The sequence below is a fragment of the Sesamum indicum genome, linkage group LG4 (genome assembly GCF_026168435.1).
Source record: "Sesamum indicum cultivar Baizhima isolate 11 linkage group LG4, ASM2616843v1, whole genome shotgun sequence".
Taxonomy (NCBI): Eukaryota; Viridiplantae; Streptophyta; class Magnoliopsida; order Lamiales; family Pedaliaceae; genus Sesamum; species Sesamum indicum.
In genome coordinates, this window is record NC_142660.1 from 12,109,289 (window position 1) to 12,123,063 (window position 13,775).

The 13,775-nt window shown below is 35.7% G+C and overlaps 2 protein-coding genes across 2 annotated transcripts; one reads left to right on the top strand and one right to left on the bottom strand.

The window, feature by feature from the left end:
* The first annotated feature begins 5 nt into the window (after positions 1–5).
* On the top strand, positions 6–4,365 carry LOC105160374 (pyruvate kinase family protein). The gene is made up of 5 exons (XM_011077712.3): positions 6–212; positions 852–928; positions 1,649–2,067; positions 2,323–3,969; positions 4,113–4,365. Exons 2-5 carry the CDS (start codon positions 869–871, stop codon positions 4,246–4,248), a joined length of 2,262 nt encoding a protein of 753 aa, XP_011076014.1. The 5' UTR covers positions 6–212; positions 852–868; the 3' UTR covers positions 4,249–4,365.
* Positions 4,366–4,624: 259 nt separating this feature from the next.
* CNGC1 (cyclic nucleotide gated channel 1) lies at positions 4,625–11,408 on the bottom strand. Its single transcript, XM_011077713.3, has 8 exons — positions 10,992–11,408; positions 10,121–10,282; positions 9,284–9,845; positions 8,855–9,067; positions 7,119–7,402; positions 6,292–6,403; positions 5,891–6,127; positions 4,625–5,487 (listed from the first exon to the last, which is right to left on the bottom strand). The coding sequence occupies exons 2-8, from the start codon at positions 10,147–10,149 to the stop codon at positions 4,789–4,791; spliced, it is 2,136 nt and encodes a 711-aa protein (XP_011076015.1). The 5' UTR covers positions 10,150–10,282; positions 10,992–11,408; the 3' UTR covers positions 4,625–4,788.
* Positions 11,409–13,775: the final 2,367 nt, after the last annotated feature.

Below are 13,775 nucleotides of genomic sequence, written 5' to 3' on the forward strand. Positions count from 1 at the left end.
AGATTCTACCTCACCCTTCTCTGAAACAGAATCTGGCACGCGCCCTCCACACTCCACATCTTCTCTTTATTTTTTTTTATCTCAAGTTAAATATTTTTGGTTTCCACAGTGTCTACCATAAACAAATCTCGATAATTTACAGCGGATATCGAATTATCGAAGCTGGTTTTGATTGTTCTGGAGCCGTCAGTCCCCACAGCAGCTTTACGACGGTACTTTTTCTCCCGTGTTTGTGTGTATAGGAGCAAATATTGAATTTCATTTCCTTTTTTCTTTTGTTTTTATAGATTTAGTTGGAATTTCGTCTCGATTTGTTTCGGACTTTTGGTGATTTGAGGACTTCGGATTTAGTTTAATGATGCTACTATTTACAAACCACCAAAATTAAAATTAAAAGTCCAAGCGTTTGTGGATTATATATGCATATATGGAATTCTTATTTGGAATGTTATGTGACTGTTTAGAATGAAGCTTTCATTTCCATGATTATCAGTGAAGGTTGGGATTTTGGTGAAAAACTGGAATTTTCCATCTATCTCTTTCTAGGGCTTTGAGAATTTCAAAAGTATTCTGTTTATTTCCTCCGCTGCCGGGTACAAGAGTAAACATGAACGCAGATAAGATTCGAGCTTGGAAAGTTGAACCTTTGATGAACTGATTGAAACTTCTTAACATTATTCCTTATCATCGATTTGGAGATTATATGAATGAGCACTGGTGACTTAATTTGTTTTGAGATTTGATGTCCTTTGAATGAGAGAGCTCGCAACAAAACATAACCTTGTGAATTGGAAACGTTCTTTCATGCAGGGAAATCTTCGTAACCCACTCGATTTTGTTATGATTTGCAGGCACTAGACTTCAGTTAATGATGATTGGAGCTGTGTCAGTGTGCTCTATAACCGAACAGACAGCACTCCTTAATCATGTGAGTATTGTCCTTCTTCCTTGATGCTGAAGGTTGCTGCTCGAGTTTTTGTCATCCTGGAACATACTTCTTTCTTTTTATTCCCTAAAGTTCTTATTCTTTGGTTAAGCATTTACATTTTCAGAATGCAATTAAGTATAAGGTGACCAGAAGATTGGTGTAAACATATAGTGCACATTATGTAGTTCTTACACCTTTTTGCACTGTTAAGTTATGGTGTACTCTGATTTGGGATGAAAATAATTGATGAAGTACGACTTCAACATTCTTAGAGGAATTAGGCACCTGCATCTAATGCATGAACGTAAAGTTTTCCTTCGTATTCTCTGCTACCAAAGTGTTGCTCTTTGACTGATTTGTGAAGAATCTAGAAGGATGAATGTCGCATGTGCCACTTTTTATTTACTGAATGAGTGAAAAGAACAAGACTTCTCAAACTCTTAACACCCTATGTTCCGTGCCCAGAGAAGAGATTAACATTTGTAGTCCACAGATAAATGGTGTCTTTTCAGTGATTTTCTTATTGTATTTGACATTCTTTATTAACACTTCCTCTTCTTATTTATTTCTAGCCTGTACTCAAGGCATTAGTTGGTTACTTATTTTATACATTCGTTTTGGAACTTCAGACTTGTTTTTGACTGTTATCATCCAGTTACTTCAATTTGGATTTCAGCAGTGTTACTGAGCATGGATCATTTGCTTTTCTTCATTATGCAGGCTAAATTCCCTGATTGCACGTCAATAGTATTATATGGGAACTCCACCTTTCTTCCTTGTAAATTTGGGCCCAAAGTTCCTTGTCGTAAAGATCATATATTGCTTTCTCAAGGCTGGGGTCAGAAACTCACCCCAAAAATTGTTGCATATGGCATGCCACCTGAACAGGACGATGCTCAAAGACGGAGCTCTCCTCATTTTACTGATGATGAAGTGTTTATTTGTCCTGATGATGATGAGTGTTTTGAGGAGCAAAGAAAAGAAACAGCTGCCTCCCTGGTGCAATCAAGTACTGAGCTTCAAGCAACTGTGGCAAAATTGGGAAACCAAGAGAATCTTCTTGATAAGCTGAAGGCAGTTCAATTGCACATTCTTGCAATGGAACAATGGAACGCATCAAGGATTAAAACTTGTCACAGGTACACGTTAAATTTTTCTGGATAAGAGATTTGTGCTATAGACATTATTGTTCCTCTTTGTTCCTGTGTTTCAATGCTTCTTCCTTTTCCAAGTATTGCCTTGAATCTGTTTGGACTGAGCTATGGATATTTCCACCAATCTAAACCAGATACACTATATGCCTTTCCGAAAACTTGTCTTTTGGAAACAAGCCAATTCATCATGCTTGTGGTTGTGAATTTTGCCATAAACTCGTACTTCCTGTTCATTTGCAGGAATTACTCTGCAAGCGCGACAAACCTATTGCATTATTTGGCCCTAAAATGCCTAGATATAGAACAGATCAAAGAAGAGCTTTCTTCTATTGGGCTTTTGACTTTAGAGACTGTAAATCCGCATGTTCTTTCCAGTCTTTCAGCATGTATTCAAATGCTAATTGGCTCAAGATCAGATTCCCTTCTCAGCCAAACATGTTCCAGTGAAGGGCTTCCTGTTCTTAAAAAATTGGGCGATGAAAAATTGGATTTAGGAATGACTTCAATGATAAAAAAGGTAACTTCTAATAGGGATCTACTTCTGGGCACACTTCAAGGCCAGAAAATGGCTCATATCATGGTAACAGTTGGCCAAGAGGTAGTGGAGAACGATACACATATAACTGATCTGATCAATTCAGGGGCCACCACTTTTCGTATCAACTGTGCACATGGAAATCCAGAATTATGGAGCAAGATAATCAGATTGGTGAAGAGGTGCTCTCAGCTTCTGGAGAAACCTTGTCGGATTCTAATGGACTTGGCTGGACCAAAGCTTCGAACTGGAAGACTGAAACATGGTCCGTGTGTGGTGAAAATCTCCCCTAAAAGAAATGCGTTTGGAACGGTGGTACGCCCATCCAAAGTTTGGCTAACCCCACAAGGAGCTGGACCACCACCACCTCACCTATCCCCTGATGTTATTTTGTATGTGGATGGCCAAGAATTTCTCAATAAGCTGGAGGTAGATAGTTGTGTGAGATTCTCTGATACCCGTGGAAAGCGGAGAACTCTGACGATTTTAAGCAAGTATCCTGTTTTTTCTGGTGTTGGATTCATGGCTGAATGCAGCAAGACTGCATATATCGAATCTGGGACATCATTGTATATTAAGGAGAAGGGCCGGAAATCTTCAGTTGGTTTTGTGGTTGATGTCCCCCCTGTAGAGCAATTTGTTAGACTCAGAGTTGGTGATTTGCTGATAATATCTCGAGATAGTTCAGATGAACAGGATACATCACCTAGTTCAGCTAATGGCACCCATAAGATAACTTGCCCATCTGGCTATTTGTTTGATTCAGTCAAACCTGGAGAACCCATTTCCTTCGATGATGGTAAGATATGGGGGATTATAAAAGGAACTAGCATTTCAGAAATTGTGGTGACGATCACACATGCTGGTCTTAAAGGTACTAAACTGAGCTCAGAAAAATCCATAAACATTCCCGAGAGTGATATTCGGTATGAAGGTCTCACCTCAAAAGACCTTAGGGATCTCGACTTTGTAGCTGCACATGCTGACATGGTGGGGATTTCATTTGTCCGAGATGTTCATGATATTGTCGTCTTGCACCAAGAGCTTGCAAAGAGAAAATGTTCAAAGTTGGGGATTGTATTGAAGATTGAAACTAAAGGTGGATTCGAGAAATTGCCGCTTTTAGTACTGGAGGCCATGAAATCACCAAACCCCTTAGGGGTGATGATTGCTCGAGGAGATCTTGCAGTGGAATGCGGGTGGGAGAAGCTTGCAGATATACAGGAAGAGATTATTTCTATCTGCAGTGCTGCACATGTACCAGTCATTTTGGCAACACAGGTTCTGGAGTCACTTGTCAAGACTGGGGTGCCTAGCAGAGCAGAAATTACAGATGCAGCCAATGGAAGGAGGTAAGCAGTCCTATGACTGTTGATTACAATTGAAATGACCAACAGCACCTGTTGATTTTGTGCTCCACTTATTTTGTTTTGTATGATTGTAGTATACTTTTGCTAGCTGTGCATGTTGTAAACTGCTGCTTTTTTGGTTACAGGGCAAGCTGTGTGATGTTGAACAAAGGGAAGCATGTCGTGAAAGCTGTGTCTACTCTTGATACCATTGTTAATAGCCAATACACAAGGGCAAAAGCGGAGCTGAAGCCTCTCATGTTATCCTCCCCAGTAAACTAGGTGATGGAAGTTTATTGAATATGTTCAAGTTAGTTTCCTTAATGAGCATCCGATTGTATCTGTACAGCGAGTGTCTGCGGATGCTTATTGCTCAATATATTATAGCACTTGTTTCAACGGCCTCTATACCTTTAAAACTCTTTATTCTAAAAAAACACAAGGTATAATTACTTTGAATTTAATTCTTGAAGCAATGTATATAAAATATTTTGTAAAATTGTTTGTAACCTCTACTTTATGGAAATAAGAAAGAAGAGAGAATGGATAGTGTAGTGTAAAGTTTATCATTGTAATTAACCCTGTCAGGCATTATCAACGTTTCGCAGTTTTAGGAGGTCAAAAGACTAAAAAAAGAAGGCATGATTGACACAAAACAGGCAACAAGACGTAATGATTTACATATCAGATTATAAACAGAAGGTACTTATGCCTTAACATCCAACTTGCACTCGGACAGAGAAAACCAAGCTGAATGGCTATATTCATTACAACAAAAACTATTATACAGTTATACAAAAGAATCACGGTAAGTACATAATATCATTTATCTTCAGCGGTAAAATCTGGTTCAGCTGGCTTCTGAAGTAGCATTGGAGATATTCTCTCCGGCATCCTTGTCTTTCTGGTACCATTGCGTCGCAAAGCCCGAAGTGCATTAGCCGCAAATCTAGATGCGTAAATTGTTGCACCCAAGCTGGGAGAACTGCTCCCGCCTTTTGCCAAAGCATCTTGCAACCGGTTTTCTTCTTCGCGGAGAGATTCTTCTAGCTTCTTCCTGCAATAACGGCGCCATGCGGCTTGTATAAAACAAGCAGCCCAAGTTCTCCACTGCTGCGAGTAAAACCTAAAAGTATGACGCAGCTGTTTACTATGTAATCGTCGGAACTGGGAGGCTACGAACTTCAAATCATCAGCCATCAAAGCAAATGCTTCGACCTCTGAGAGGGCTTGAACTGTTCTGGTGGAAATCGGGAGATTGGACGATGAATGAGGGTCTAGAGCCCAAGTTAAGAGCTCTTCACCACAAAAGTCACCTGCTTTTAGATAATCGGAGTTAAAAAACCCAGTCCTCCCTCCATTTGTAGTAACGGTCAACAGTTTGCCACGCATAATAAATAGCATCTCATCAACTGGATCACCCTCCCGCACTATGTAGCTATCCTCAGTGTAAAGTACTGGTTTCAGACGGTCACACATTGCGTCCAAGAGTTGATCATCCATTTTCTCAAACATTGGCACCTGCATGATTAGCTGAGAGTATCAACTTCCTAGTTCTATGATCAAGTAAGAGGAAAACAAGGTTTCTCATTAAGAGAAGGTAGCCTTCTGGATGTGATTAATGGCAAATGTTTTAGCAACTTGGACTATCTTTTCTCTATTCAAATTGGTTGACAGGGGAAAGAAAATAGTTATGAGTCCAACGAAAACAAAGTTATGACTCAATGTGACATGCTCACCAAGCAAAAAACAGCTCAAAAGGAAGTTACCTTTATCAAGAGCGATGCAATTATCATACATATAACACGAGTACAAAAAGGAACAAACCACGACAACATTGATAAGGGAAAGAACTTCCAGTTAAGTTGTATTCAACTGTTCTTCTATTATACTTTAAGTAATTGGGTTTTGAGAAGAAACTCACTCTTTTGAGTAAAGCTAAACAGAGATGTCGCTTTATATCTCTTCTGAGGTCCCTGGGAAGATTATGAATAAGATTCTCTTCGTCGACACCCCTAGTTTCCTGCCATTTGTATTGTTCATACCTTCTGATTCGCTCCCTCAAGCTATCAGGAAGCAGACGATGAGACATCCATTGCTCTGCATCTCTTCTTTTCACCCTCATCTCCTCTAATCTCAGTGTTGTAGACTGCAAATATGTCTGTTGCACCAATATTTGCAGCTCATTAGAATCCACTATAAACAAAGACAGTTCAGCAAACATTGCAATCCATTACAAAAGCGTGCATCACTCTCTTAGTCATCATGTAAGAAGATTACAAGTTCCTAAATCCAAAACTTCATGCGGAGAAACAACTCACTGACCTGCATATTCCCAATCAGAAACGAAAACAGCACCAAGCCAGATATAGATATGAAAACTGCAAAGCAAATTTCCCACACATAGGTACTTGTTTGAAGGTTCTGACCAAGGGAACTGCAACATTGGACAAAAACAAGGATCTGGATTAGAATTAAACAAGCAAAACATAAATCCACAAGGAGTACAACACCTAATCTCCAGTGGAGGTGGTTAACCTCCTTGCATTCCCATTTTTGCATCAAAGTTTGTAAAATTCACCACGAAATAAGGAAAAGAAAAAATTTCCAGAACTCAGCAAGGACAAATAGATTCCAGGCTAAGAGGCCAGAAGTGTCAGTACCGGTGCCACCAAACCAGCTACCGTTCTCTCATCTTCTGTTTCATATATACTTATTTTGGGGTAGGAAAAAAAATTTTATTTGCGTTAAAATCCAGATCATCACGGAAAAAAATGCAGAAGAAATACCTCTCCAAATTCTGTCAAATTGAAAAAATCTTTTACTACTCAGGAGTCTACACATCGGGAGATGGTACGGAAAGGAAAAGATTAAGAAGGCCTACAGTAGAATCATGATCAAGTCTTTCCTTATTCTTTCTTTATTATCTCTTAAACTGGCTTAGGCAGGATGCACTGTAGTTAGAGGTGGTCTGTTTTTCTCCAGCATTTAAGAACTACAATTACTTGACGCAGTATAATGTTTGTACCCAGAAACAAGAGAGAATGTGACCACAGCTAAATATTTGACATTACAAGAACCCAGCAGAGAATGGGGTGCCATTCATAAGTATTAATCAATATGCAAGCACCTTAAATCTAGGAGGAACATACCTTAAATTCTGTAGTCCCCACCAGAAACAATAAAAGAACTTCTGAGGAAAATCTTTTGATTCAACAATACCAGATTGAAGGGCTTCAAGGAATATCCCAAAGTCAAAAAGCGTAGTATTAGCAGTCTGTACAGGGCAGGACTCATTCAAGAATTGTATGAATCCTGTGTGATCAGCCTCACAATAAAAGGAAGCATCTTTACATGCAGATCGATCCCCACAAGCTCTCTCCCAGCAAGTAGTTTCGCGTTCTATTGAGAACAAATACCAAAAGGCTCCAAGCACCTAATAGCGAAGTGATCAAAGAGACAATAAGCAAAGGTAACCAACTAAGAAAGGAAGTTAACCCATTTGTCATGTCTGGCGGAAGATTCATAATCCTTGCAAGATTCATCCTAGACCTATCCCTGGTGACAAAAATTAACAACCTCGCTAAACTTATTTCCACCTCATAGATATCACACATGCTAACAGATGTCTATATTGATGGTGCACAGGAAGATTACTAAGTACGAGAAACGCATTAACTTCACACATTTGTGTGTCCAAACAATTCTGTAGAATATAGGGTTAATTACAAAATCCTCACCTAGGTGTCGGTGCAATCCCATACTGTACCCTTCGGCCTCGTGGAATTACAAACACCTCCCCTTTAAGTTTACAGCATTAACTAATGCTCCTTTCCATTAGGATTTTTGGACAAAAAATGACACAGAAGATTTAATTGATTTTTTCAAATCTACCCTTAATAATTGTTCAAACTTGGAGGGGTTGTGTAATAAATAAAATTTGTAAGGTCAATTGCAAGGCAATATTGTTTGCATCATGCACTTGCTGGATGCATTTCTCATCTCTTGTTTATATTTTCATTTTTTATGTGGAAAACAATAATGCGTTCATCTAACTACACCATATAATGAGATGAAGCTACTGGATAAGGATGGTTGGAGAGTATAGTTTCCTAAAAACTTAAACTAAATTAATTTATTGGGACTAGATCTTGTAATACAACTCTTTTAAATGCTATTACAATTTGTAATGATTTTCACAAAGTAATGTATGAAGCTTCACTTACTTCAAACCATTGTTGATTTCATAGTTCTAACTGCTCTAACATTATAAGAACAAACATATAATTTAAGCTTTAATTAAACACATAGAATAAGCATACACTTAATAAAATCCTCATCCATGTTTCTAACAGAAAATCCCACATACAATTTTCAAAAATAATAATATCAACAAAATCAGAAACTTATGATTACCTTCCTTTTGTAACTATACAGAAAAAAATTACACTCCTAGGAAGGCATCTAAACATAATAAATTTGAAAGGGGGTGATATGTCAACATTGTAAATTTGGAGGGGAGATTTTCGTATTTTCATAAAGGAGAATGGTAGACTCGGTAATTACACTGACTTATCAAGGAGGCCCTGATCATCAGTTTATATTCTTTTTATTTTTAGGTCAACGTAATTTTATCTTTTAACATCTGTTTGGATTTTCTAGCAATGAAAACATGGAGGTTCTCATAATCTCACAGTGGATAGAAGTATATTTTGTACAATATCTCCCAAAAGAGCTTATTTACAAAAATAAATAACCAATAGACGAAAAGAAAAGTTCAAATAACAAATAAAACTCATTGAACAAATAAGAATAAAATAATGTTAAAAGGAAAGCAGAAAAGGAACATAGTTAAGCCGAATGCACATGAAGTTTTAGCCACACTTACATGACTGGCAAGCATGTAAAGAAAAAGATTGAAGGCAGCTCCAGCCCATGCTGTCTCAGTGAGTATGCCAGAAGTTCTTGTGACTTCACCATATAAGGGATAGACTCGGAGAACCCTTGGTATGTATTGGAGGAAGACCACAAATTTTAACAAATTCTTTGTGTTCAAAGATCTTGAACCTTTCAAATTGGGAATGACGATGAGAATTACTATCTGAGAAAGTTACAAGATGATCAGATATAGAGGCACATTCCAGTAGAACAATAATCTTAAAACAAACAAACTTTGTAAAATAGAGCACTCTCCACAACAAACAATTACTAATCAATGCCCAGTAACCATCCTACGCATGTATATTGATACACAGTTACAAGAGCGATGATCATGAAAAACTAGCTTATATCGTGCATGTAGAGTTGTCTTCCTTACCTGTGGAAGTGGCAGAACGGCAAGAATGTCAATTATAAAGTACGACGATAGATATCTCTTTGCTATTTCCCAGGAATCCTGAACTAGGACACCTCTTCCAAATACACGTGAAGAAGGGGCGATGAAACCAGTACGGAACTGAAAAATAATATGTATGAGGTAAAAGATATCTGTAAAGGATCGAAGAATGCAAGCAGCGAGTTCCAATTTCCGGTCCAAATCAAGACACTTTTTATTATCGTTAATAATGGGAATGTAGAAAAACAAGGGATCCAAGGAGACAGCAATCACACATGATAATACAAAAATCTTATTCCATTTCTGAAGAAACGGTCCTTGAGGATCAAGAATTTTCTTCCTAGACCCCTCATCCTGAAACTTTCCAAAAGAGAAGGATCTTATTGATCCTGTGAACTTCTTGATTCTCTCAGAGCCAGATTCTAGTCCTCTCTGGAATTTGTCTGAAACTGAGCATACTGCTGATCTAAGTCTGGCAAGTTGCCGTCCACCTCTAGAGGGTGATTCTCCATTAAAACTTTTCTCTGATCTCCAATCTTTAAACCTGAAAGGTAAACTTATTATATTGGTTTAGAACAAAGACATTACCCAGCTCCATTTAAAGACTATTGAAGTACTGCGGTCAAGTCATAGTACCATGACACTTTTGGATTTCTTTTACATGTTTTTCTTCTGTGTGGATGTGGATAGGTTGTTTATGGAGAGGGAAGGCAAAGGAGTAAATGCCATTACTTTATCTTCTTCTCCCCACCCAACTTCAAACAAAGAGAAAAAATGAACTATTGCAGAGAAAATAGATGGCAAGTATCATGAACTAACCTAACAAACTTATCCCGGTGGTAATCCATAACTCCAGCTCACATGAGAATAGATGCAAAAAGAAAAAGGACTTCCGATTATGGGAACAGAAATGAGAACCACGTGCACAAGATGCTTCTGCTAGCACCAGAGTTTCCTTGAAATAACCCCCAGTAGGGACTCCTGGAAATATGATTAAAGTACCTTCTATCAGAGGTAGTTCATTGCCAAGTCAATATTGAAAGCACAAACTGAATTATTAGCCACTTGAGCAGAGACATTCATATTCTCAAGTTTAAGCATAAACTAATACCAAGTGGACATCAAACTATAATTAAGTCTCTTTTCGACATATAAAGTTCTATATTTTATAAGAAAACGGATAAAGAAAAGGAAAATTCAACAGCATATCAATTATAAATCAGATTATTCCATTGCCTAACTCAGAAATATGCAACTAGAAAAAAATTTTCTTCCAGTCACTAAACTGAATTACCATTAGCCAAAGCAACCATCACTTTAAACATCCTAAGTAATAACCACAATTTGATCAGCAGCCAGAAAAATTAAACAGAGCAGTACGCCTTCTAAATCCATATTTTCAGAACCGTCACAATCTTAAATTGAATTAAACAGCAGTACCATTTCAACATTGATAAGCTTTATCAATCAATTCCCTAGCAAAAAAAAGAAAAAAGAAACACTGATTACTCCACTCCATCAAAGTAAACGCTCTGTTCACAGAATCAAGTCTCTAAACCTACAACAGAGATACATTGCAACTTTTAACACTCATACACACTGCACACTCAGTTCTCTCCTTCCGAAAAAACAGATAATCAACCAAACATGCTCGGAAAAAATAAACATAAAAAAAAAATTCAAAACTCACCAGTTTGACTCCGATTTCCTCAGCACGAAAATCAACAGGCAACAGAAAAACTGAAAACGATATAATATATATATATATATATATATATTGAGAGAGAGAGAGAGCAAGCATAAATACCGCAGTATGAGTTGTTATAAAGAGCAGTCCACGACGTCGTACATCAATGCGTCTGCTTTGTATTGTGCAAGAGAGCGACAGATAACAACGGGGGAGAAGCTTCCAGGAGGCTTCACTTTTTCCAATTTGTGGACCGATTCTTAACCTTTTCTACTCGTGTTTGTTTTTTCTTCACGATCAGTAAATATTTTCCGCAAATTGAATAATAATATGTTGTCTTGTCTTTGTAATATTGCAGTTGGATTTGTAGAGAGAGAAAACCAAAGCGATTCTTCCGCAGGTATGAGTCCACCCAACCCAACTACAGTTCAAATGAACCGGCACTTTTTAGGAAAGTCATCGTCGGTGGGACCCAATTCCTAATGGGTGCGACTTTTCTCTCCGGTTCTTTTCGCGTCCGGTGCTTGCAGTTATCTATATTACCTATGGTTTTTTATTTATTTATTTAAAAGTGATCAACTATCATTGATTGAAATAATTCAATTAAAATCATTCTTATCTAATAAATAATTACAATAATTATACCATGGTCAACAATATCAGATAAATAGAATCTAAATAATATCTATTATTATAGTAGACAAACACCTATTATACAGTCGAACAACATCTAATGCATATAGGGGGGTTCAAACCCATGACCTCTAAAATGATGAAGCTTCAGTTTCGCCAATTCAACTAGACCTCATCGGTTATATATCTATGTTGGTGTCCGACTGTGTTGGTGGGGAATAAAATAAATAATAATTGCATATACTTTTTCTAAAAATTAGTGTAATTATACATTGAATAGTATCTGAAGTTTGTTAATAGACAAGATTAGTGAATATTAAAGTAAAAATTGAATGGTTGAATAATTGAAAAATAGGCAAGTTTAGTAAATATTGTACATAACTTTGTTAATAGCAAAATATTTGAAAACAAGAAACTATGTCTTACTCAAATTTTAGATCTTAACAAGAGGAACAATTTGAAGTCTCGAAGAGTTAGGCCTGCTACATTTGTCACTTTTGCTTAAGATAAGAATAAGAGTATAGACTATAAATTATTTAATATCAATTACTTATAGTTATTGATGATTGATATTTATTTATATAATAATTGAGTAATTCATTTTGATATTTGACTTTTGTCATTAATGTCATTTTAGTACCCGACTAGTTACAAGTAACTCCAAAATGGTACTCAAATTTAATATCATTTAATACCCAATTGATGTTTTTCATTTATTTTTTTCTGTTATATTCTTACGTAATCACAATTTTACCATAGATGCTAAAATAAAATAAGTTAATATACCAAACAAAATTGAGTAAATTTTAATCAATATATTGTATCTTTAATTGAACCATTTGACTTTCAAATTTTATATTCAATTATTAGACCTGATAATAACATTTCTTTTATTTGCCACCAACTTTCTTTATAAATACTTATAAGATAGCTCATTATTTGGTAATAAATTATCTTAAAAGTCAACCTCAAGATATATTGCAAGCTCGAAAAAATTTAATTTTTATCTTTATTTTTGAAATTTTATATATACAATTTAAGTTTCTACAATCAAATTTTAATATTTGGTTTCAATACAAGTAAATATCTTTGATGATGAATTAAAATATTTACGTCCTATATCTTTAATATATAACTTAAACAAAATTACTACTTTAAATCTATTTATTAAGTGAACTTACTTGACTATAATTATAAAGCTACAATAATAATTTTTTTATAAATATTAAAAGTAAATATAGTAAAAAAAAAATACAAGAAAAGCCAAAATAAAGAGAAATATATTGATTGGTTTTTATTCAATTTTGTCTTAACATAATTATTATTTTACATTTTTAACTCTAATGGTAAAATGGTGATTACTTAAAAAGATAATACCAAAGTATTATAAATAATGAAATTCGGATATCAATTGAACCATTCGTAATTACTCAAATATCAAAATGACATTAGTAATAAAATTCTGAGTATCAAAATAAGATTTATCTAATAATTTAAAAGAAGCTGGTTCATTTTATTTTTACATAATTAAAATTTTATAAAATATATTTTAATTATTAATTAATTTAATTCATGCATAGTACATGATACACGCTAGTGTATATATATATATATATATGTCAAGGATGGTGACTTTTATCCAAAATAATAAAAGCAATTGCGTAAGTTGACTGTTGGGTCTGAAAAATGAGGAAAGACAGAGACAGGGCAATACAATTTGTGGCATGCAATATTATAAGCAGTATATGGACGGAAGATTTTAAAATTTATTTGGATAAATTTAAATTTGAAGAATTTCAAAATGAGTCATTTGAAATTTTTTCGCCTAATTTTGTATGATGTATTTCTCATGTTCCAACTTGCAACCATTGAATGACAATACAAACACCTGAAATTAAAAATATTGCTTTAAAAGAGATTTAGCAGTCGTGCACACACATAGGAAATAAAAAAGCCTTAATATGTATGATACCACTTTTGGGTGGAGGGCCTATTTACTATTACAAGCCAATGCGTTTCAAACCCTTAAATTACAAATAGATTATAAAATTATAAATCAATATACACAAAGTATCAAAGCAATAAAAATCGGACACACAAAAGTTTAGAGAGCCAGATTCGTATTTTGGCTTTCCTCACAGTCACGAAAATTGG

What these genes read in the sequence shown, in the direction of transcription:
- LOC105160374 (XM_011077712.3), top strand. Translation starts at nt 869, where the DNA reads ATGATGATTGGAGCTGTGTCAGTGTGCTCTATAACCGAACAGACAGCA. An exon ending in AGACAGCACTCCTTAATCAT is followed by an intron (nt 929 to 1,648) that starts GTGAGTATTGTC and finishes TTCATTATGCAG; the next exon opens with GCTAAATTCCCTGATTGCAC. An exon ending in GATGCAGCCAATGGAAGGAG is followed by an intron (nt 3,970 to 4,112) that starts GTAAGCAGTCCT and finishes TTTTGGTTACAG; the next exon opens with GGCAAGCTGTGTGATGTTGA.
- CNGC1 (XM_011077713.3), bottom strand. Translation starts at nt 10,149, where the DNA reads ATGGATTACCACCGGGATAAGTTTGTTAG. An exon ending in CCGTTCTGCCACTTCCACAG is followed by an intron (nt 9,068 to 9,283) that starts GTAAGGAAGACA and finishes TAACTTTCTCAG; the next exon opens with ATAGTAATTCTCATCGTCAT. An exon ending in GTTTAGCTTTACTCAAAAGA is followed by an intron (nt 5,488 to 5,890) that starts GTGAGTTTCTTC and finishes CTAATCATGCAG; the next exon opens with GTGCCAATGTTTGAGAAAAT.